This window comes from Capricornis sumatraensis, chromosome 9, assembly GCF_032405125.1.
Source record: "Capricornis sumatraensis isolate serow.1 chromosome 9, serow.2, whole genome shotgun sequence".
Classification (NCBI taxonomy): domain Eukaryota; kingdom Metazoa; phylum Chordata; class Mammalia; order Artiodactyla; family Bovidae; genus Capricornis; species Capricornis sumatraensis.
This window is the reverse complement of record NC_091077.1, coordinates 60,389,760-60,412,203: the sequence shown is the minus strand read 5'-3', so window position 1 is coordinate 60,412,203 and position 22,444 is coordinate 60,389,760. Positions and strand designations below refer to the sequence as shown.

Genomic DNA, 22,444 nt, shown 5'->3' with positions numbered 1-22,444 from the left:
ATGAGATGGCTGGATGGCATCACCGACTCGATGGACATAAGTTTGGGTGAACTCTGGGAGTTGGTGATGGACAGGGAGGCCTGGCGTGCTGTGATTCATGGGGTCACAAAGAGTCAGACATGACTGAGTGACTGAACTGAACTGAACTGAATGTTCCCAAGAACAATTACACCATTATTGTACAGTGATAGTCTTCATAATAAACAGCTATGTTTATTGAGCACATGCTACACACCAGGCACTATGTCAGCTGCTTAATGTGGCTTATTTCCCTTACTCCTAGTAATAACCCCTAGAGGTTGTTCTAGACACAGGGGAAATGAGACTCAGAAAGATTTCCAGCAGAAATGGGCCAGGCCACCACTGATTCATGGGCACGGCTCCCATTTTACAGAGAAGGAAACTGAGGCTGAGAGAGGATGGAGGTCACAAGCAGCCACGCAGGGACAGGCCCTTGGAGTGGAAAGCTTCTCTACATGAGGGGGAGCATTGCATCTGGAAGCCCAGGACAACCCGCCATCAAGTCCTCATGGACCTCATGGACTTGGCTCTCGTGAGAGCACACAGATTCAGAAACATGTTCATAGCAGGCTTGAACCGTGCAGAAAATATGCCAAGAAAAGCAACACTGGGGGTGGATAAAGCCCTGCCCGGAGACCAGGTATGAATCCCGGCTCTGGCATCCCTCACTCACTGTATAATCCTAGACAAGTCCCTTCTTCACTCTGGCCTCAGTTTCCCTGCCTGGGAGCTATGGGGGTGCCAAGGGCCTCTGAGCTTACCTGGGGCTGGCTGAGGCTGGGGTGCCTGAGGCTGTCTCCCTGGGAGATGGGGCCTGTGTCCTGCTCCTGGCCAGCGTGCTCCAAGGACATTTGCTGTCCTGACCAACGGACAGCCTGTCCCTCCTCCACCCTCGCCCCCTCGCCATCCCCCAAAGTAACGAAGCTGATTGTCTTAGGTAGCCCTGTGGGTGCTGGCTGGGCGGCCGGCCGCAGGCCACAGGCGGAGGTGCCACCCGCCAGAGCCCCACCAGACACACAGGGCATTGTCCCTCAGTCAACAGCCCCTGGGCACCTCAGCCCGGCTCCTGGCTTGCCCCCACGCCCCTCACCGCCTGCCACCGCGCCAGGCCTGCCAGCTGGGAGCCCAAGGTTCCCAGGCGATGACGAGCCCACCCACCCACTCCCCCGGCAGCCCCCTGACGAGCTATAATTGCTGCGCTGAGTCCTGTTGCTGCCATTCTCGTGGCGGAGGCATCTGGGGTTCCAGGCGGGCGGCAGCTGCAGGCTGATCGCCTGGCTCGAGGGATGGACTGGCCGCATAACCTGGTACGTGGCGATTCCCCACCCCACCCCCACTCCTTTTTAGGGCCTGAGTGTTTTTTTTACTTCTTCTCCATTGATTAATAGCCACCTCTGTTTGGCTTGGAATCTGCAGAGGCGAGTTCTCCCTCTGTCCTGTCCCCCAGGACGAGAGAGAAACAGAGACTGGTCTCAGAGCCTGCAGCCATGGCCAGCGGCTCCGGCTCCTGAGCTGGGCGCAGCCCCACTGCACCAAGGCCCTTTCAGGCCAAAGGCAACTGAGGAGATCTTGGCAATCTCAGTTATCGGGGTTTTTCCAGAGTCTCTCTGTCCTGAGATCCAGGCTGTGTGATCTTGGGCAGGTCCTTCTGTTTCTCTGTTTCCCATCTATAAAGGGATGGAGGGAGACGGGTTCTCTTCTGAATTTCTCTGAGTGGAGAGCCAGGGTTTAGGAATGCCATGTGAGCAGCTCAGATGAGAAAGCCTATTGTTAGGGAGATGTCTTTCTGTACCAATGACTTGAATCTGTCATGGATTTGGTGCCAAGAAATGGTTCTACCAAGAGGGGCTCTGCTGGAACTTGTTTGCAAGGGTCAAGACTGGCTGGGTAGGCGGGAGAGATCAGCACGGGCCATGCGGGTGGCGGGGTGAGGGGTACAGGGCAGGTAGGAGCCTGGCTAGGCTCAGGGAGGAGATGAAGTCCCCTCTGGAGGCTTCTCTCTTCTGACCACCCAAGTCCTGGCCCTCCTCTCCCAGCTTCCTCCTCTCCAGACTCCAGTTCTGGAGTCTGCATTCTGCTGGGCACCCAGGTCCTCTCCCATGTGAATGAGAGGCTTTCCTGATGCTGCTTGTTGTGCAGGGAGGGGTGGACAGCAGCGGGTGGGGGTGGACAAGGAGTCGGGAAGGCAGATGGTTGGGGGGTGGAGGAGTGGAGAACCAGTGTCATGGAGTTAATCAGGGGTCTTTGGCCATGGCCTGTACACATCACTAACCTCATCTGCCCTCATCTCCTGTCCACTCTATTTCAGCCCCACCATTTCCTTTCAGCAAAGTTTTAAGCCACTGAAACTTCCTCTCACATGGTTCCCTCCCCCACCTCTATACCATTTTTAGGCTCCTTCTGCCCACATCTGCCTCTGTCTTATTCTTCAAACCTCACCAGTTATGCCCCCTTCCCCAGAAAGGCTTTGCAAGCCCACCCCACTGCCACCAGGCTAAGTGGCTGGCCCTGCTTGTCTCTGACCGCACGCTGTGTGGCCCCATCCCCACTCTGCTGCTAGCGAGGCTTGGATGCTTGTTTCTTGTCCACCATCTGTTTTCCTTGCCAGACTGCAAGCTACAGACGGGCAGGGGTGGTGACAGGCATTCATTCACTCAGCAAATGTTCACTGAATACCTAAGTGCCCAGTTCCGTGCAAACATGGGGGACAAGGCAATATGTGGAAATGGATAGAGCGCTGGCTGTCACGGAGCCTGTGTTTAGTGGGGGCCTGACTTGTGAAAGGAGCGCACGTACACTGGAAGACGGCAGTCGTGAAGGAGGCATGGGGGTGCTGAGAGCCCAAGAAGGTCCACAGAGGCCTCCCTAAGGAAGTAACACTGGAGCCAAGACATGCGGGGTGACTGTAGGAAGCAGCCTGTGTGAAGCCCTTGTGCGAGGAGAGGAAGGTTCGAGAGAAGGCCTGAGGCTGAAGCATGGGTACAAGAGGAAACCAGGTGTGATTTGAGGAGGGAGAACACAGCAGAGGTCTGGCCTGGGGAGGTGATGTTAGTAGGTTGGCATTCCAACCCATCATTGGGCAGGTGTGGAGAACTGATCAGAAGGAGTCAGGGGGAGATGGGAAGATATGCAGTACCAGGCAGGAGGCTGCTGAGCTGTCCGGGGAGTGGCAGGTTGGTGCAGGTAGAGAAGGGGATGGGTGGGGAGGTTTTAAGAGGTGCAGCAGGATTTAGTGATGGACGTGGCACACACATGTAGCAGTGCAGGTGTGGGGGGCTGGTGGGGCCAGGCCAGGGCTTGACAGGTGGCTCCCCTAGAGGCCTTTCTTCTTCCCTCCTCCTTCCTTGTGCCCTGAGTCTTGGCCTAGGCAGTGACCTGTCTCTCCCACCTTTAACTTGTGGCCTTTCTCCCCAGCTGTTCCTTCTCACCATCTCCATCTTCCTGGGGCTGGGCCAGCCCAGGAACCCCAAAGGCAAGAGAAAGGGGCCAGGGCGGCCTGGGACCCTGGCCCCTGGGCCTCACCAGTTGCCACTGGACCTGGTGTCCCGGGCAAAGCCCTATGCCCGCATGGAGGAATATGAGAGGAACCTGGGGGAGATGGTGGCCCAGCTGAGGAACAGCTCCGAGCCGGCCAGGAGGAAGTGCGAGGTCAACCTGCAGCTGTGGCTGTCCAACAAGAGGAGCCTGTCACCCTGGGGCTACAGGTAGGCTAGGCCAGGCAGCCATGGGAAAGCTTTGTATTGGGGGTTGCAGGGGATGCCCTTCCCACTCTCCCTATCAAGAGTGAAGACCTTGGATTCAGAGGCTTAGGTTTGCATCCTGGTTCTGCCTTTTACTGACTGTGTGGCTTTGGGCAAGTTGCTTAGCCTCTCTGAGCCTCAGATTCTTCAACTATACGTGGAGGTGATAGTAGTTATCTACTTCACTGACTTGTTATGAAACGAGACATCTATGCCGGGCTCTGATGTTGTGCTCTCCAAGTCTCCAGTGAAGGGCCTGAAAGGCCTTCCCCTAATGCCATGTCCTCCAGCTCGGAGTGCCTTGTACACACCGCTAGTTACAGCACTTTCAGGCAGTGCTGAGTTGGCTGTGTGCACATCCATCTCTCACGCTAGATGGGACCATCCCAGTGCCTGTATCAGAATCATCTAAGGATTCTCACGCCCCATCCAATCAAAATCTCCAGGGATGAGGCCCAGCAAGTGGCATTTTCTACATCTCCACATGGTTAGGATACACTGCTGGGCTTGGGAATCAAGACCGGCTGCCCTTGGGGGACAGCAGTGGTGTCTTACCTTGGTTGTAGCTCCACTTCCCAGCACAGCACCTGGCACACAGAAGGGGCCATGTGTATGTGTGCTGATTAAATAATAAAGAAAAAGACTGACCCTGAGGGGTTCTCACTCACGAACCCAGGCCACAGACTTTTAGCCACATAATTTATATCTTGAGACTAGAACAGTATGTTCATAGAACTTTCTGTGACAGTGTAAAGTCCAGTGTGGTAGCCACTAGCCTCATGCGGCTCCTGGGCGCGTAGAATGTGGCCAGTGTCTCTGAGGAGCTAGTTTTGATTATTTTAAGCTCGAACAGCCCCATGTTGCTAGCGGCTCCCATACCTGGAATGTGGCAACTGAAAGGGTCTATAAAGACCCTCTGAAGCCAGGCTTCTACTTTGCTGTGCCCTTGACCTTCTCGGGGATCTTATGAGTATGTAGGCTCTGATTCAGGAGGTCTAGGGTAGGGGGAGGTTCTGCATTTCTAACAAGCTCCAGGGCTGCGGGCCCACAAGTTCACTGCCTGTCCTCCACATGGCACATGCTTGCTGTGCCGAAACCTGGGCCAGGAAAGGCAGGGGCGTGGTGGTGGGTGTCGGTTTGTCCTTCCCGCGATTGTCCTTCTTTCTGCCCTGTGCTCTCTCCTGCGTTCCCACAGCATCAACCATGACCCCGGCCGCATTCCTGCAGACCTGCCGGAGGCGCAGTGCTTGTGTCTGGGCTGCGTGAACCCCTTCACCATGCAGGAGGACCGCAGCATGGTGAGCGTGCCCGTGTTCAGCCAGGTGCCTGTGCGTCGCCGCCTCTGCCCGCCGCCGCCACGCCCCGGGCCCTGCCGCCAGCGCGCGGTCATGGAGACCATCGCCGTAGGCTGTACCTGCATCTTCTGAGACAGTCCTCCCCACACCCCCTTGCCGAGCAAGGCGATGAAAAGTAAAGGCTGTCTTTTGTAAAGCAAGAACTTGGGTTTGCTCCTTGTGGCTCTGAAGCCAAAACTGGGTGGGAGGTAGATTTCAATCAATGTGGAGGAAGATTTTCCATCACCCAGAGTTCTTCAACACTGAGATGGGTTCTTACAAAACTGTACATTCATTTCTATCATTTAACTGTTAGTCGCTCAGTCGTGTCTGACTCTTTGCAACCTCACAGACTATGGCCTGCCAGGCTCCTCTGTCCTTGGAATTTTCCAGGCAAGAATACTAGAGTAGGTTGCCATTCCCTTCTCCAGGGGACTTTTCCGACCCAGGGATTGAACCTGGGTCTCCTACATTGCAGGCAGATTCTTTACCATCTGAGTCACCTAGGAAGTCCTTTCTACCATTTAGGACAGTCAGATACTTTCTTTGCATTTATAAGCCTTTATTTCAGTCACGTTATTGGAGCTTTATTAGTAGAAACCTATCTAGGAGTGAACAAGGGCTGATTCTCCCTGGTGAAGTGGAGGGCCACTGCAAACAAGCCGTTTCTGCCGGGGTGGGGGGCGGGGGGGGGTAACGGAGGTGGGGAGTGTGCAACTGGGGGCGGGGCAGGGGGCAGGGGACTGAGAGGAGACTTTGTGTTTCTAATTCAGTGGTTTCCAGGTGATACTGACGCTGCTGGTTATGGGGACCACATTTTGAGAACTGCTGGCTTATACCAAGAATCTTTGCTGATCAAAAATGCAGTGTGGGGACTTCCCTGGCAGTCCAGTGGTTAAACTCTGCCTTCCAATGCAGGGGGTGTGAGTTTGATCCCTGGTCGGAGAATTAAGATCCCACATGCCGTACAGTCAAAAGTTTAAAAAAAAAAAAAAAGGCTATATGGACTCACTTGTCCTAAAGCCCCTGCTGGCTTCTAACCCCTGGATGCTAATCCCTCCCCCAACCCCATCCATTAGACCCTTGCAATCCAATCCTCCTGTGCCCTCCTAGCCCCTGCAGCAAATCCTAAATCAGCTGTTCTAGGGGCTAAAAATACCTAGGCTCTCTGAAGACAGCTGAGGGGCTCAGGCGGTGTTTTCTGAAGGTAAGAATAGCTGGCACTTTAGAGTTAATTTTGAGAAGACGGCCAACCACCAGTGTAGAATACTTGGCTGCTCAAACTTCAGCGCCTAAAGCAGCCTTCGTTCTGAATGTTTTCAGGGTCTAATTCATGAAAGGGCAGTGGTTAGGTATGTGCCTGTCTGGGCTGGCAAGTAACTTACCTTTTTTGGTATTGTTCTAGAGTGGATACTGGTTAAAATTACCCTAGGACGCTTCGGCCTGGTTCCAGACACATGGAAAATAGACTTCCCGTGCCAGCGCGTGCTGATGCCTTCAGCAGCCGTTTCTCCTCCCTGAGGGGTGGCTCTTCCTTGTCGCCTCTGCAGTCTGCTCTCCAGGCCTTAAGACTTCAGCAGCACATGAGGGGCCTCCAAGGCCTTTTTGTGGGGAAAGGGCCTGGGAGCCCCCCAGGGTGCCCAAGGCATAGGGATTGGGTGAGGAAGCTTCTAATAGGGTGGGACTGCCTGTCCTCCTCCTATGAGAACATCAGACACACCGAGGCTGGTGCTCAACGAACGCTCGTTAATTTTATGTGGGTGTTGCCTTTTCCTTTTCCTGGGCTTCAGTTTTCTCAGTTTTGAAGCAAGCAGTGGGATTTAGGGATCTCCAGGGTCTTCTCAGGTTTTACCATTCTGTGACTTAGGAGCCTGGCCTTGTGAGCTTGGGCTGACAGTTGGCCTTTCCCAGTTCCCTGGTTTAAGGGCAGCAATGGGGAGTTCAGGATCTTTGGAGCGCCAGGTCTGCATTTTCCCCCCAACTTTATGTGGTCTAAGTGGGTCTCCTGTTTTCCACTGTCTGGTGAGAAACTACTCCTCCACAAGAACAGAGGCCTCATCTAACTCCTTCAGAGCTGCATCTCCAGCATTAGGGCAAAAGTAGCAGCAGCAGCGGTGCAGGGATTGGTGAATGAATGCATGCACTCATGCTCAGAAGCCTCTAGGGGGAGCCCATGATCTGCCCTTTGCCTGTTGCTTCTTCAAAGGTGGGTCAGTAGCAAGGATTCCTCTCTCCCTCACTATTCCTCACCCACCCCAAATTCTACCCTCTAACCCCTCCCCACAAAGTGCTGAGATTTTGCTTGGGTTACCTGCTTTAAGGGTGGAGTCTAGGGGGGTTGTTTCAGCCGTCTACTACTTGTTGGAAAAGACTGATGCTGGGAAAGATTGAAGGCAGGAGGAGAGGGGGTTGACAGAGGATGAGATGGTTAGATTGTATCACTGACTCAATGGACATGAGTTTGAGCAAACTCTGGGAGATGGTGAAAGACAGGGAAGCCTGGTGTGCTGCAGTCCATGGGGTTGCAAAGAGTCAGTCACAACTGAGTGACTGAATAACAATGTTGTACCCAGGACTACTGAGGTGGTGTGACCTCTTTCCTGTTTCATTTGGCAGGTTGTAGGGCTCTGTCTTTGCAAATGCTGTCTTCTCCCAGAGAACTGTGGGCCCATGGTAGCCTCTTTTCTGGCCTAAGAAGGCTAGGGTGGGCTCTGAGGCCAAGGTTTCCTGCTGGTTTCCACACTCCCTTCTGCTGCCTTCAGGAATTTCTGGCTTTTCCTTACAGGCAGAGAGGTAGTGGGATCCGGCTGGCGCATTTGGGCTTGTGGAAGCAGGTAGCGTAGGCATCTTGGCCTGTTTTTGTTCTGAGCTGTTCAGGCCTGCCTACCCAGACAAAGGAAGTTTCTGAGGACCAGCGAGCCCCACTGCAATGAGGCTGAGGATCAAGTGAATCTGCCCTGGTTGGCCTCTTCTGTGCACATACCCTGAGGGATGCAAGGGTTATTAGGGACAAGTCTGATATTGGCCTTGGTCCTCCAGCCTAGTACCAATGGTCATCAGTTATACCACGACAGCCCACAGCATCCTTATTTCAAACACAGGCCTTGACAAGAAATCATTGCATGTAGATTTCACCAGACCTGAGAGGAGGGGCAAGGAACAGCCCCATCCTGCATCTGGCTGACTTCCCTCCAGCATCCTTTCCACCCCTCTGATCTTGTATTCTGGAGATCACCTCTTCCTCAGGGCTGTTCTAAGCTGATTAGTTTAATCTCATCCCCTGTGTCCCAGGTACTGGTCCAGTAGCTAAGTCCTAAGCTGTCTGCATGTGGTGTGCATTTGACCACAGGAATTGGTTCAGTAGGGGCCCAGTGAGCCCAGAGCCAGACTCTGCTTCAGGGGTTGTGAGAGAAGACCCTCTGGCCCTGGGAGCTGTTGGCGGCCATCTCTGACCACGAAAGAAATGATGACGCTGGCATTGCACTACACTCAACGCCTGCCCTGTGCCTGGACTTTAATAAGACCCTGTTATTGCTTAGACTAGTTTGGGTTTGGTTTTTTACTACTGCCACAGCCGAAAGTATTCTTACTGATGTGTCGGCTTCCTATTTCCTATAATGACCAATGAGTGCATGCTATGTGCACCTCAAAGGCACCATCTCTTTCACTACCATCGCTTCCGCATAGTAAAAGCAACTTCAGACGAATCTGGGCCTCTGCTGCCTTGAAGGGTATTTTGTCCTATACTGAATTCAGTTAACTTTTAAGGAGAAGCTCTGGATTTAAGTTCTATGAATTCGTCAAGAGACTGGGCAAATTTGTTCCTCACTTTGGGCTTTTATCTCCATCTCTACAAAAAGAGGGAGTTAGCTGGATGATCTCTGGGACTCTTCCTGTTAGCAATTTACAATGCCAATGTCATTTGGCAGTGTGGTATCCTCATGGGGATCTGGGCCCTCCTCAGAACCAGCTTTAGCTGGTCTGGATAGGACTTGGGCATCCAGTCTCCAACAAACTTCATCACAGCACCATCTTTCCTCCCTTTTCTCTTCTGGGTAGATATTTGGGGGGTGAGGTACAACTGCCTTCTACCAGCTGGAAACTTGTCTTCTTATAAGACAAGACTCTTAATGGACAGAATGGTCGTTTCTTCCAGTTGCCAAGGAAAAAAGTGTTCCTCTTCCTACGGCCTGATATGTTTCCCTTTTTCCTCTGGTTGCCAGGAGACTCGGAGCTAGGCTGCCATCTCTGCTGGGGTAACCATTTCTTCCTCGTATACTTCCAGCCATCCCCTCCAAATGCAGTGTTGTTTAAAAACTTGGATGGTATCTAGTTAAAAGTTCTTAACTAGGTACTTGCATCTAGGAAGCCTACCATAAATAGGAGCTATTATCCTGTCTTATTTATGTTTTCTCATTTTCCCTCTATTTGTAACCATCTGGTTACATATGTTTCATTGGAGGTGTTCCTTAGGTGCCTTTTGGGAGTAGACAATAAAGAAATTGGATTCAAAGTTCTCTGCCTTATATTCCCTACCACAGTTATCACCATCTTCTACTTAGAAAACAAAGTCAGAAGCAGCTTAAGATGGACTTTTATTTCTTCTTAAAAAAAAAAATAAATAAGTGAATACATTGGCTTGAATGTTCTTCCCCTTCTCTTACTCTCCCCCTTCAAAAAAAACAACCACTGTGAGAATCCTTAAGATGGAAAGGCAGAGAGTGGGTCACCGGGACCCACACAGGAGGGGTCAGAGAAGGACTCTTGTGGGTGCGCGCGGCTTACACGCGCTGTTGTGAAGGGAGTCCTTCTTCAGCAGAGGCTGGACATTTCCAGCTCTCCTCGGAGCCCTCACAGCTCAGTCTTCACCTTGTGCATCAAATCCTTTTGGTCAATCTTGTCTAGGTCCTGGTACCAGCGGTTGAAAGCCAGCAGTGCCACGTTCTTGGCTGCCACAGCCATCACCTCCACGGAGCTGGCCGCCCACTCCAGGGCATTGAGGTGGAAGAGCTGGTCATGCAGTGTGAACCGTGGGAGGGGGGTGTGGGGGCTATGGACGGGGTGGGCCTGCCACTCGGCCGTCTGGACTGAGTAATAGGAGCGAAAGAGGGTCTTCAGCTGGGACCGGAGGAGGGGCTGGGGGGACTGGACTCGCCAAACAGCGGCCTCCTGAGGCTGCTTCCGCCGGAAGCTGGCCGAGATGTTGACGGGACAGATGTTGTCCAGGGCACAGAAGAAGCTGGGGAAATCTGCAGTAAGGATATTGGCAAAGGGGAAAAGCCTGGGGTCGGGGAAGCCAAAGTAGGAAGAGTTGAGGTAGCCATGGACCAAAGAGACGACGGTGGGCTGGAAAGAGCCCTGGACGACGTCGATGGGCGGGTCGAATCCTTCAAAGGCGATGGTGCTGCTGTTGTCCAGGTGCAGGGGGGTGGCGATGACCACTATGTCATAGTTGTCAGAGCCCGTGCCCGCCTCATTCTCATACCTGACCCGATACAAGGGTTTCCCCTCTGGACAGAGAGAGAAGAGAACACAAAATCAACTTCTTTCTTGGCTGCCACCCGCTTATCTGCTGTCCGGGGCCCAGCACCGAGGGGCAAGACCCTGGGTGCAGCCGTGCCGTCCAGCTGCTGTGTCAGTTTTTCCATGCTGGTATGGTGGCAGGGCGAGCCCTGGACCGGAATCAGGAAACCCAAGCTCTTTCTCTGGCTGTGGCGCTAACTAGCGAGGGAGCGTGGGCAAGGCTGTGGCCCAGAGTCCTCAGTGGTCAAATGAATGGGGCTAGATGAGTGCAAGTCTCTGCTTTCTGCTCTGACATTTGAATCAGGACAACAGTGCCCTCTGGTGTCGCTTGGCAGTGCTGGGACCTGCACCCCAGCAGAGGAGTTTTAGGGATAGAGAAGGAGGAAGTCTTCATTGTGTAGGAAGGGAGTGGTCATGGCTCCTGCTCTGTCTACTTACCCGTTGGCTGCAGAGTCACAGTGGTCACCGTGGCATGGATCACGTTGGCCTTGGTGAGCTTCAGCAGACCAGAACAAACCAGCTTGTTGCCTCCCTCCACAGACCACAGGCTACCTTGGGCCCCGGCTAGAGACATGGCTCCTGGGCAAAGGGGGAGGGAGGGCGACCAGTGGGTTCTCAGCCTCTAGGCTGTGGGGCTGGAGAGGCCAGTACCATCCTACCCAGGCCTCTGTCCCAGGCCAAGACTCCTCCCAACCCCCACAGGGAGAGACAATACGCAGAAATAAATACAATAGAATTCACAATATTGTAAAGTAAAAACATTATGCTCAGTGCAAGAGCCGCTATAGAAGACCACAGATTGTATGATTCTATTTAAATAGACTGCCCAGAATGGGCAAATCCAAAGAAACACAGAGCAGATTTGTGGTTGCCTAGGGCTGGAAGGCTAGGGGATGTTGGGGGAACTGATTGCTATAGGGATGAGTTTTGAGGGCAGTGAAAATGTTCTCAAATTGATTGTGGTGATGGAGACACAGGTGTATGTGTGTGCACGCTCAGTCATGTCTGGCTCCTTGTGACCCTGTGGACCATAGGACACCAGGCTCCTCTGTCCATGGGATTTTTTTCCAGCAAGAATTCTAGAGTGGGTTGCCATTTCCTCCTCCAGGGGATATTCCCGACCCAGGGATTGAACCCATTGCTCCTCCATTAGCAGGTGAATTCTTTATTGCTGTGTCACCAGGGAAGCCAGATGGAGACACAACTCTTGAGTGTTCTGAAAGCCATTGACTCCTACATTTTAAATGCGTGCACTGCATGATACATGAATTATATCTCAAAGGATACCTACAAGATACTGGGAGAGTGAGCAGGATCATCTCGCTGAGGGGACACTGCTGCTGCTACTGCTGCTAAGTCACTTCAGTCGTGTCCGACTCTGTGTGACCCCATAGACGGCAGCCCATTAGGCTCCCCTGTCCCTGGGATTTTCCAGGCAAGAATACTGGAGTGGGTTTCCATTTCTTTCTCCAATACATGAAAGTGAAAAGTGAAAGTGAAGTCGCTCAGTCATGTCCGACTCTGTGCGACCCCATGGACTGCAGCCTACCAGGCTCCTCCACCCATGGGATTTCCCAGTCAAGAGTACTGGAGTGGGTTGCCATTGCCTTCTCCAGAGGGGACACTAGGCAGGACCAGAAGGCTGGGAAGGATCTAGCAGCGGCCAGAGGAAGAGTACCCTGTGCATGTGGGAGGTACTTATTAATTATAAACCCTTTCATTCATTTATTTAGCAAAAATGGCCTGAGTGCCTATGATGGTCAGCACTGTTGTAAGGATATCTCAGTGAACAAAGGGGACAGATTCCCATTGGGAAGCCTGCATTCTAGTGGGAGGAGATAAAATAAGTAGATTCAGTAGCTTGGCAGGGCAAGGGGACTGGGACTCCTGGGGGTGCGAGAGGTTAGGCAGCTTCGATGAAAAGGCAACATCTTCACAGAGACATGGGAAGCAAGAGTTTACTATGACTGCGTCTCCAGGAAGATTCTTCCAGGCAGAGGGATGGCCACACAAAAGCCTCAAAGTGGGAGTGTACGTGGGACGCTGGAGACACGGCAAGGAGATCAGAGTGGCTGGTCTGGGGTGCGTGAGTGGTGAGATGGTGAGGCCTAGACCACACAGGGGCCTGCAGACCACTGGAAGGACTTTGGATTTTCCTTGAAGGAAAGTAGGAGCCATTATAGTCTTACACGCAGGCCTGTCAGGAGCTGTCTTTTGTTTTAAAAGGATCATCTGGGTGATGTGTTGAGCTTGGAGGGGCCAGGGAGTGGGCAGAGGGTGGAGGACCTGGTAGAAGACTTGTAGCAATCCTGGTGAAGGATGCTAGTGCTTAGACCAAGGAAGAGGCATTGCTAGGAAGCAGTCAGATTCTAGGTATACATGGAAGGTAAAGCAGATGGGATTTCCTGACATATGACACAAACGGTATGAAAGAAAGCAATGATTCGAGGTTTTGGCTGGAGCAACCGAAAGGAGTAATTACCAGCCAACCTACGGGGAGGCTGGGAGGGGCAGGCTTGAGGGGAAAGATCAGAAGCTCAGGTTTGGATGCACTGAGTCTGAGACGCCCATTAGCCCTTCCAGTGTGGACACAAGGGTGACGGCTGACACATGAGCTTGCAGTTCTGGAGACAGGTCTGGGCTAGAGGTCATGTTTGGGAGTCAGGTGGGTAGAACTGAAGCCCCAAGACTGGCTGAGGTCACCAAGGAAGGCTGAGTAGTTGAGAGCAGAGGAGGACAGAGGACTGAGCCTGGGCCTTCCATGTTGGAAGGCAGGAGAGGAGAAGAACCCAGCCAAGCAGGCCAGTGAGTGTCTGTGTAGTTCCTTGGCCTTGAATGCCCCTCCTCGGCCCTCCACCGCCCCAGTAAAATCCTACTGTATCTTTCAAGGCCCAGAATAGTCACCACACCTTGGGGAAGATGTGCCTTGATGCCTTTCTTGGGCAGATCTGTATCCTGTGCTGGGAAATGGTGGGTGATATATGTGCCTGCCCACCCCAGTAATGAGCTAGGAAGATGCAGTGCCCTAATAAGTGGATAGCCAGGGGCCCAGAGGCCTTAGCGGGGCAGATTATGAAACCAATCCAAACAGGAGTGGCAGAAACACCCCGGACCTGAGATCTGAGCTTCCCTTTTGCTGTGAAGTGAGGTGAACACCATCTCCTGCCAACTGAGAGGACGGATGCCAGAATCAAAGGGTGTTGGGGTGATGTCATGTACTGAGTTGGATAAATGTAAGGTTATTACAGGGAGGGCTGGGGAAGGGCAGGTGGGCAGGCTGAGGGCTGGAGGCTCACCAGCAAAGGCGGGCATCGCTGCTGACTGGCCATAGCTGGCCCGCAGGACGGCGGAGACTACGTCGTCGATAAAGCGCTGGGTGACGCCCACCTGGAGCAGGGACTCAGCCACGGAGCGCTGGGTCATGTTGACGAAGGCGGATTCTCCCAGCGAGTAGAGCAGTTCCTCCACACCCGAGAAGGCATAACCGTGGGCCTGGTACTTATAGATCCTGGGAGACATGTGGGCCCAGAGCCCTTGTGCAGAAAGGCCTTTCTGCTGACCACCTGCCGCTGGGTCACTGCACCTTGGGGCCCACCCCTCCTCTCCATGTAGGGGTGGGAGAGGAAGCTTGTTATATTACCTTGGCCTATTTGCTGGCTATGGTGGGCCCGTCCCACCTGGAGGGACAGCCCAGAGGGAAGGGCAAACACTTTGGATCCCACCAGAACCTGGCTTCACATGGTGGCTCCTCTGAATGACAGTCATATCACCTCTCAAGCCGCTCCCTGAAGAGGTTGCAGTCCTCTTCTTTCTCAGCTGGGACTGCCAAGCAGTGGTCCATGCTCACCCCCACTGTCATATCCCCTCTGCAGTAACAACAGCTCTTCCCTGGCTTCTAGGACCACGCTCGACCCCATGGCAGCTGCTTTATGCAAAAGTTGTCACCCTCTCTGCTAACTTGGCCTGTCTTCCCCTGTGGCTCGGTCCAACGAGGCTCCCACTCATCCCCTTGCTAATGTCTTCTTCCCCCACGACTCCCCACCTTGAGGACTGGCATTTGCCTGGAGCCATCGGCTGATGAACTTTTGGATAGTGGCCTTTGGAATACTGCTTCTGCTCGGGCTGTTCTGTAAATGTGCTGGGTTTGGTTGTTGACAAGAAGCCCAAATGGAGGTGTCCAGAAAGCAGTTAGAAACTGCTTAGGTAGTGGGTCTGGAACTTAAGGGGAAACTGGGGCTCACAGGTAGAGGCTGTCTCCCACAAAAGGGAGAACTTGGTGCTGGGGGGTTGGATAAAATTGACAAGGGAGAAAAGTATAAGAAAGAGGAAAGAGAAGTGAAGAACTAACTTTGGGGATACCTGGAGAGTACAAGGAGGAAGTGCCATAAAAAGCATAGTTACAGGAGTGGAAAGAGCAGAGAAGTGCCAGAAACCAGGAAGGAGGCCTGGAGGCCATGAACAAGTGTCTGATCCTGAAGTCTCTGCACCTAGGCCAGGAAACAGGGAGAACCTTTGAAAGGACTGACTGTCGGGGAGAGCTGGGACCACCCTGGTGAGTGAGTGGACTATGAGGGGTGGACAGAGTGACAACAGGATACTTATCCTTATTTGGAGTTGATGGGGAGGGGGCTGGGACATAAGGGGGAGACAACTGGCAAAGAAAGGTGTTTGTTCTAGATAGGCCTGGAGGACAGAAGAGTTTGTAAATGGTGGTCCACAGGTTGCTTGTGGCCTCCAGATATGTCTTATTTGCCTTGTAAGATGAACTGGTTGCACGCGTTGAAAAACTAATCTCACATACAATTGGATTTCCAATTTCTTCTGAAAAACTGGAATTTGCCCTGTGAGGCTGGCATTCCCAGGTGCCCACAAGCGGTTTGAGCAGAGAGCTAGCTGCCCATTCTGATGGGGCTTGGCTCTTCAGGACCCCTCACTCCTTATCCTTCCCTTTCACTAAACTGCTGCACTTATTCATACCCCAGGTAGGCCCTTGAAGGTGGCTGAGTTTGCAACCCATGCTTTTTTTTGGCCAGAGCACAAGGGATGTGGGATTTTTAGTTCCCTGACCAGAGATCAAACCCATGACCCTTGCACTAGAAACACAGAGTCTTAACCACTGGACCACCAGGGAAGTCCTGCAACCCATGCTTTTATTTACCAGTTTAGCCGAGGGAAAGAGGATGCCAGCGTGACAACACGAGAGACAAGTACTGCTGCACTAAAGTAAGTCCCTTCCTGATGCTAGGGGTGTGCTCGGAACCTGGGTGGAATTCTCACACCCAGTGAGTACCTTTTCCATTTTGACAATGTACAGTCAAGTTGGTTCCTTCTGCATCTCTTTTCCTCTCTCCCTCTGGAAGGCCCTCCCCAAGGCTCTGCCCAGCCCTACCTCATGAACTTCTCCATGACCTCCTCCACCCACATCTGCAGTCTCAGGAAGCTGATGCCGTAGTGCCACCACAGGCGGAAGAGGTTCAGCAGGTACCAGTCTGTCTCCTCCAGCACGAAGTTCTCCCCATTGAAGATGGCGCTCCTGCCTCCCACCTCGCGCCGGTGCCGCAGCCCTGAGGAGACAAGGAAGAGGCCCTTAGGTCCCCTACAGAGGCCCCCTGAACCCCAGGGAAACCTAGCAATGCCGGAAGCTTAAATTCAGGGCCATCCTGAAGGATGGCGCCACTAAAGGGAAGGCGGCACTATGTTTGGTGCTTGTTCAACAACGGTAAACAGTGTGCTGGGGAGATGTTGGCCCGGCTGGTCAACAAAGAAATGAAAATTAAACTCATATTCCGTTTTATATGTTTTTCTAACAGGGATCCACTCAGCCATGAGTGAGGGAGATTCAGTCATCATCCTGGATTGTCTAGAGGCTGAGCGCCATGGCACTTGCTCTGGGATGGCGGCCCCGGGCACCAAGGCCACAAGGAAGAAATCACAGCTCCTGACAACCAGCTGCACTCTACAACTGAGAGAGCACCGGAGCTTCGGATCGTACTTCATCCTCTCACAGTCTCGGGAGAGGCAGAACAAGAGTCAGTACCCCCCAGGTAAAGACGGATGGATGGAAGGTGAGGCTTAGAGATTATAGGGACTGCCCTAAGTCATGGGTTTTCCTTTCTTTCCCTCCCATTCCTGTCCCTAAACCACAAAGTTCCCCTACCCAGAGGCAACCAGTAAGTATATTCCTTCAGCATCCTTCTAGAGATATTTTGTGCCAACACTTATAAATGTGTACACATCTGTGAGCTGTCTCTCCCTCCACCCACCCCCATATACTATTAATATACACAGTGGCCCGCACCTTACTGACATGTGCATCTTATGAGAATGTTCTATAACTGGGCATATAGGACTTGGCTACTGAATAGTCTGCTGTGTGCTTAAACAATATTTAGTCTCAGATCCTAGTGGATGGGCAGGTAGGATATTTTCAACGTTTTACTATTACAAACAGTGCTGTAATGAGTAACCTTGTGCGTCTGCTGCTCTGTACATCTGTGAGCACACTTATGGGATCACTTCAGAGAAGTGGAATTTCTGTATCCAGTGGTATATATATTTGTGGTTTTGACAGATGCTGCTGGGGTTGAATCTCAGCTCTCTTCACTTATTAGCTGTAGGGCCTTAGCCCTTTCCTTGGGAGGAGATACAGCACCCGTCTTGCAGGCTGGTAGGAGGATTAGAGGTAATGTCTATGTGTGACCCAGAAGGACGCCAGGTGCTTGGCAAGCACACGGCATGTGGAAGCCATTGTGATTATAGATTATTGAGAAGCAATAAACTGATGGGGAAAGAAACTAGTCTGGGGGTGGGGCTGTCAAACCTGAATTCTAATCCGGGCTCTGCAACTAACTCACTGTGTAACCTCAGGCATGTTCCTTCCCCTCTCTGGTCTCAGCTGCTCCATCTGTAAAATGAGGAGATTGGGCTACATGACATTCTGGCCTTGACCATCAGGGTCACCTGGGAAGGGCCCGAGGGCTGCCGCCAGCCCCAGGATGGTGCACTCACCCAGCTGCTTGACGAAACCCTGCATGTGGAGGCTCAGGGAGTGAAAGGAGGCGGCGCCGCTCTCATAGTGCTGCTTGTTGACGGAGATGGTGGCTAGGCGGCCACCCACGGTCCCCTTCTCGAACACATCGATCTGCACCCGGGGGCCAAAGTGCTGTTGGAGGAAGTGGGCCACAGCAGAGCCCCCGATTCCAGCTCCAACCACAGCTGTCATCAGGCCCAGGAGGCAGGCGTGGGGAGAGACAGAGCAGGGGCATGAGACTGAGGGTCACTCCTTCTCAGTCTCCTGGGCCAGTGGTTTCCCAGGTACTTGCATCTCATAGGCTTCTAACATCTCAAAAAGGAAATCTGTAGACTAGTGCTTAGCAAAGTGTTAGCTGCTCAGTCACTTCTGACTCTTTGAACTGTAGCCTGCTAGGCTCCTCCATCCATGGAATTTGCCAGGAAGTAAAGCAATCAATAAACAGCAAAGTACAACCTGCAAACTACCACCTACTATAACCCTTATTTTATAAAGAAAAAGACAAGTTAGCAGCAAAGGGGCAGGGAAGAATCTCAAAATTTATTTAAGGGAATAAATCTAGCTTTATACAAACTCAATGAAAGTCAAAGTGAAAGTCACTCAGTCGTGTCTGACTCTTTGCAACCCCATGGACTGTATGTAGCCTGCCTGGCTGCTCTGTCCATGGAATTCTCCAGGCCAGAATACTGTTCCCTTTTCTAGGGGATCTTTCCAACCCAGGGATCGAACCTAGGTCTCTCACATTGCAGGCAGATTCTTTACCATCTGAGACACCAGGGATATTTTACTATGAATTGGTGAATACCTGGTCACTGCCAGGTAATTAGGTTAGATTAGTATTAGGAATCCACTCCTTAATCCAGGGGTTGGCAAACTACAGCCTGAGAGCCAAATCAAGGCAGATTTCTGTTTTTGCAAGCTGAAGCTTTATTGGAACCGAACTATGCCCTTTCTTTAGCTTATTGGCTATGGCTCTTTCATGCCAGGCAGAGTTGAGTAAAGTTGGAACAGAGGCTGTAAGCACAGCCTAAAATCTTTACTCTCTGGTCTTTAACTTAAGAAGTCAGCCAACCCGTGGTCTATTGCAACTTCTCACCTGACACAAGTCATTTCCACATCCATGTTTGCCAAGCCTGGAATTCACCCTGTGACAGATAACTCGTCACCATATAGGGCACTCTATTCCACTTTGGACTCTTGTTATAGTTTCAGCTTTTTCAGCTTTTTGACATCTTTTGGGGTCTTACCTACTGTCTTTACTTCTCCTTCTTTCCTTAGTTAGTTGCAAACGTAGTTCATATACCATCAATATTCTGATCCAAGTCACTGAGAAAAGCGTGTTACTGGTCAGGGCTCTGAGGTGCTGCTAGGAACCACTGACCAAACAGATAGCAATCATTACACAGCTAGTGTAGCAGGATAGTGTAGAGGATAGTGAAGCAGCTGTGAAGTTACTGAGCTGGACAGCCATGCTACCCACAATTTTTGCCCACCAGGTATCTAAGACACAGCTTTCCTCTCACCTGACAGTCTAGTAACCTATCAAAGAGAAGGAGATTTGTCCTTACTAGACCCATGTTGGGCTTTCCAGGTGGTGCAGTAGTCAAGAATTTGCCTGCCAATGTAGGAGGTACAAGAGACATAGGTTTGATCCTTGGATCAGGAAGAGCCCCTGGAGGAGGAAATGGCAAAACCCACTCCAGTATTCTTGCTTGGATAATTCCATGGACAGAGGAGCCTGGTGGGCTACAGTTCATGGGGTTGAAAAGAATTGGATATGACTGAGCACGTGCACATGCACACGCACACACACACGCACACACACACACACACACACACACACACATACCCCTGTTGGACCCTAAGACTACTAACTCTTGTCAAGAAGGCAAAACTACAAGGTTCTTTATGATCTGGTCTCCATTTACTTATTCCATGTCCTGCCTCAGCCTTGCAACACTCCACCTTCTTGTCTGCCTCAATTTCTTTTTTTGGCCATACCATGCAGCATATGGCTCTTAATTCCTTGACTGGGGATAGAACTTGTGCCCCCTGTAGTGGAAGCACAGAGTCTCAACCACTGGACGGCCAGGTTAGCCCCCTGCCTCAGCTTCTTTTGCTCTGGAACAGAGACTTCGCCCTGTCATGCCTGTGCCTTTGCCCACGTCGTTCCCTTTGTAAGAAATGCTCTGTCATCCTTTGTCTTGCTGACCTCTGTGGCCCTTATATGTCATTCTTAGCTGGCTGGCCTGACCTCCGAAGACAACTGTCCCTCCTGCATATTCCCACAGCATACTCTCCTACCCTGGCCTGGTCCGTGGGACACTACTCAAATGATCTGTCAAGATCTGAGGGCAGGTCCCTATGTCCCCAGATTCTGGCAGGCAGTAGAGCTCACTATTGCATTTCGAAAGAACAAATTACTTCTTTATTCTCAGTGTTTACAAAGCCGGTTCCAAGGATACCCTTTAACCTTTTAAACCAAGTGCTTCCCACCCTTTCCATTTTTGACAAAGCCCCGAATTACCCATTTTTTTCCCCCCAGAGAAATTGCTATCACAAGACCTGGAAGCTGCCTAAAGGCTATAGGGAAGCAGAAGACCTCATCTCACCAAGAACTGGCTCCTTCAACACCAGTGACATGACATCTGCTCTCTAGTCTGTGGTAAGATTTGCTGGACATAGAATGAATGAAACAGAGAGGGCCCTGTAGCAATGTAGATCGGGATCCTGGAGGACAGTGGGTTTTACCAGTGAGCAGAAGCCCATTCTCTACAGAAAGAACAGCATAAGCAGGGGCCGGGTGGAATTATGGGGGAATTTAAAGGGTCCGACGCCACACTGAGGTGTTCAGATTTGATCGTAAAGCGGCCTGAGGGTTATGACATCTTAACAGGAAGCTCCTCATTCCCATTGTAGGTAGAGTCCAAGCCACCGAGGACACACAGAGGCTCTTATCAGAGCAGTGAGGAAAATTAAAGTTGCAGGAAGCTTGGCACTGCCAAATCTTTTGCCTTGATGATGCCTGGGGTGAGGTGGGTAGGGCCAGCTGGAATGAGGCAGGCAGCAAGTTCTGCGTTGGCAGAAATGGTTGGGCTGTGAGGAGGTCCTGCCCCTTCCTCAGTGGTCACTGGGAAATGCCATGCTCTGCTGCCCTTTCTCAAGAGATGTGGGAGCCCTGCACATCAAGACCTTGCCTGCCTAATTCTTCCCCATCCTTCAAAGCCTGGCTCCAAATCCATCTCCTTCATCAGGACTTCTCTATCTACTCCAGCTCTCAGGATTCTCTCTCCTCTGAAAACCCTAAATGTTCAGTCCTAAATTGATTTCTGGCACGCTTCAGCCTGTCTTAATCCTTTATGGCCTGAGCTGGGGTTTGGTAATGCAGACCTTAGCACCGCACTGGCCCCATTATGTCTGTGGCACTCCCATGGGGCAGCCCTCCCTCCCAGTGAGAGTCACTCCTCTCCCACACCAGAAACCCAGCATCTCTGTCTACAGGAATCTGATATATGAGGGACTTGAAAATCTTTGATTCATGTTGAGTTAAAATGACAAATGTTAGGAGGAAAAAAGTATAAACAAACATGGAATGTTAGTCAGTTATATACATGATGAAGTATTTAGCAGTATGTCCTGATGTCTGCAATTTATTTTGAAAAGCATTAAAATGTAAGATGGATTAATGGACATGTGATAGGTCTGTGATAAGGCAAATATAGTAGCAGTTTCTTAACAGCAGAATCTAGGTGCTGGGTAAAGAGATGATCAATGTGTAAGTCTTTCAATTTTGGTCTAGGTTTGAAAATTTTCAACATAAAATGTTGAAAAAAAAAAAAAAAGCAAATAAGAAGACTGCTGTGAAAAATACCTCACTTTGTCATTCAGCAAATCTGTCCCCAGAGGACTTACCATGGGTTCTGTCTCTCCTAGAACTGCCTCCTACCCTCCATGAGGTTTTTGGCTTAGATGTTGCTTCTAGGAAGCCCTCCCAGAGCCCACAAAGACGGCTGAGTGCCCTTCCTCTATATTCACAGTCTTTCTAAGCCTCAGCACTAACTTCCTTGTATTGTGCAGTCTCTCCTCCTCCGGACAGGAACTATGGACCAGTGCCTACTACACAGACGACCCTCAATAAACCTGTGTGAATGACATCATCCAGACAGACCAGAGTCCTGGGGGAACCTGGCAAAGAGCCAGGTCGAGGGCAGATGCTCAATGCCCCTGAACCTTCTGGTGAGATCAGTGACCAGTCCTTCCCCAAGGCTCTTTTCTGCCCCAGGTAGCCCTGGACACAGGCCCACGCCTCCCTCCCCATCAGCACCTCGCCTACTGCGGTCCCCTTCCTCGCCCAGTCGCAGTACCTCGGCTCTTCTCCACCCAGCTCCTCTCCCGAGGACTCCTCCCTCGTCCAGCTGCCTTCCCCTTCCCCCATCCAGCTGCTCCCGGCTGACAACCCTTTTCCCGCGCAGCCCTCCCCAGATCTGCACCCCACCCAGTCCTTCCCGCACCGATTTTACTGGGCCGGGCATCGCCTGTAGCGGCGGCAGCGAGGAGCGCGGCCAGCGCGGCGAGGAGCCGGGCAGCGTGGGCCATGGCGGGCAGCGATGGGGGCAGCACGCCGGGGATCGGGCACTGGCGGGTTGGCGCTGGGCGCCCCGCCCCGCCCCAGCGCCCAGCTGGCTGTTCCGCCTTCCAGCCTCGCTGGTCACAGCTTCTCATTGGACAAGCGGCAGTCCCTCTTCGGCACGAGGCCCTCATTAGCCGCATCTCTCTGGGGGCAGGCTCTGTCATTG

The 22,444-nt window shown here is 52.0% G+C and overlaps 2 protein-coding genes across 4 annotated transcripts; one reads left to right on the top strand and one right to left on the bottom strand.

Moving 5' to 3' along the window:
* The first annotated feature begins 1,307 nt into the window (after positions 1-1,307).
* On the top strand, positions 1,308-5,188 carry IL17B (interleukin 17B). Its single transcript, XM_068981525.1, has 3 exons — positions 1,308-1,328; positions 3,436-3,725; positions 4,957-5,188. Exons 1-3 carry the CDS (start codon positions 1,308-1,310, stop codon positions 5,186-5,188), a joined length of 543 nt encoding a protein of 180 aa, XP_068837626.1.
* Positions 5,189-9,874: 4,686 nt separating this feature from the next.
* On the bottom strand, positions 9,875-22,244 carry PCYOX1L (prenylcysteine oxidase 1 like). 3 transcript variants are annotated; one of them, XM_068980885.1, is made up of 6 exons: positions 22,160-22,244; positions 17,627-17,833; positions 16,008-16,182; positions 13,915-14,126; positions 11,057-11,197; positions 9,875-10,605 (listed from the first exon to the last, which is right to left on the bottom strand). In XM_068980885.1, the coding sequence occupies exons 1-6, from the start codon at positions 22,242-22,244 to the stop codon at positions 9,947-9,949; spliced, it is 1,479 nt and encodes a 492-aa protein (XP_068836986.1). In that variant the 3' UTR covers positions 9,875-9,946. The 3 variants fall into 3 exon arrangements, with proteins under 3 accessions (XP_068836986.1, XP_068836987.1, XP_068836988.1); XM_068980886.1 differs by having other exon boundaries at positions 22,144-22,180; XM_068980887.1 differs by having other exon boundaries at positions 13,915-13,949; positions 22,144-22,180.
* Positions 22,245-22,444: the final 200 nt, after the last annotated feature.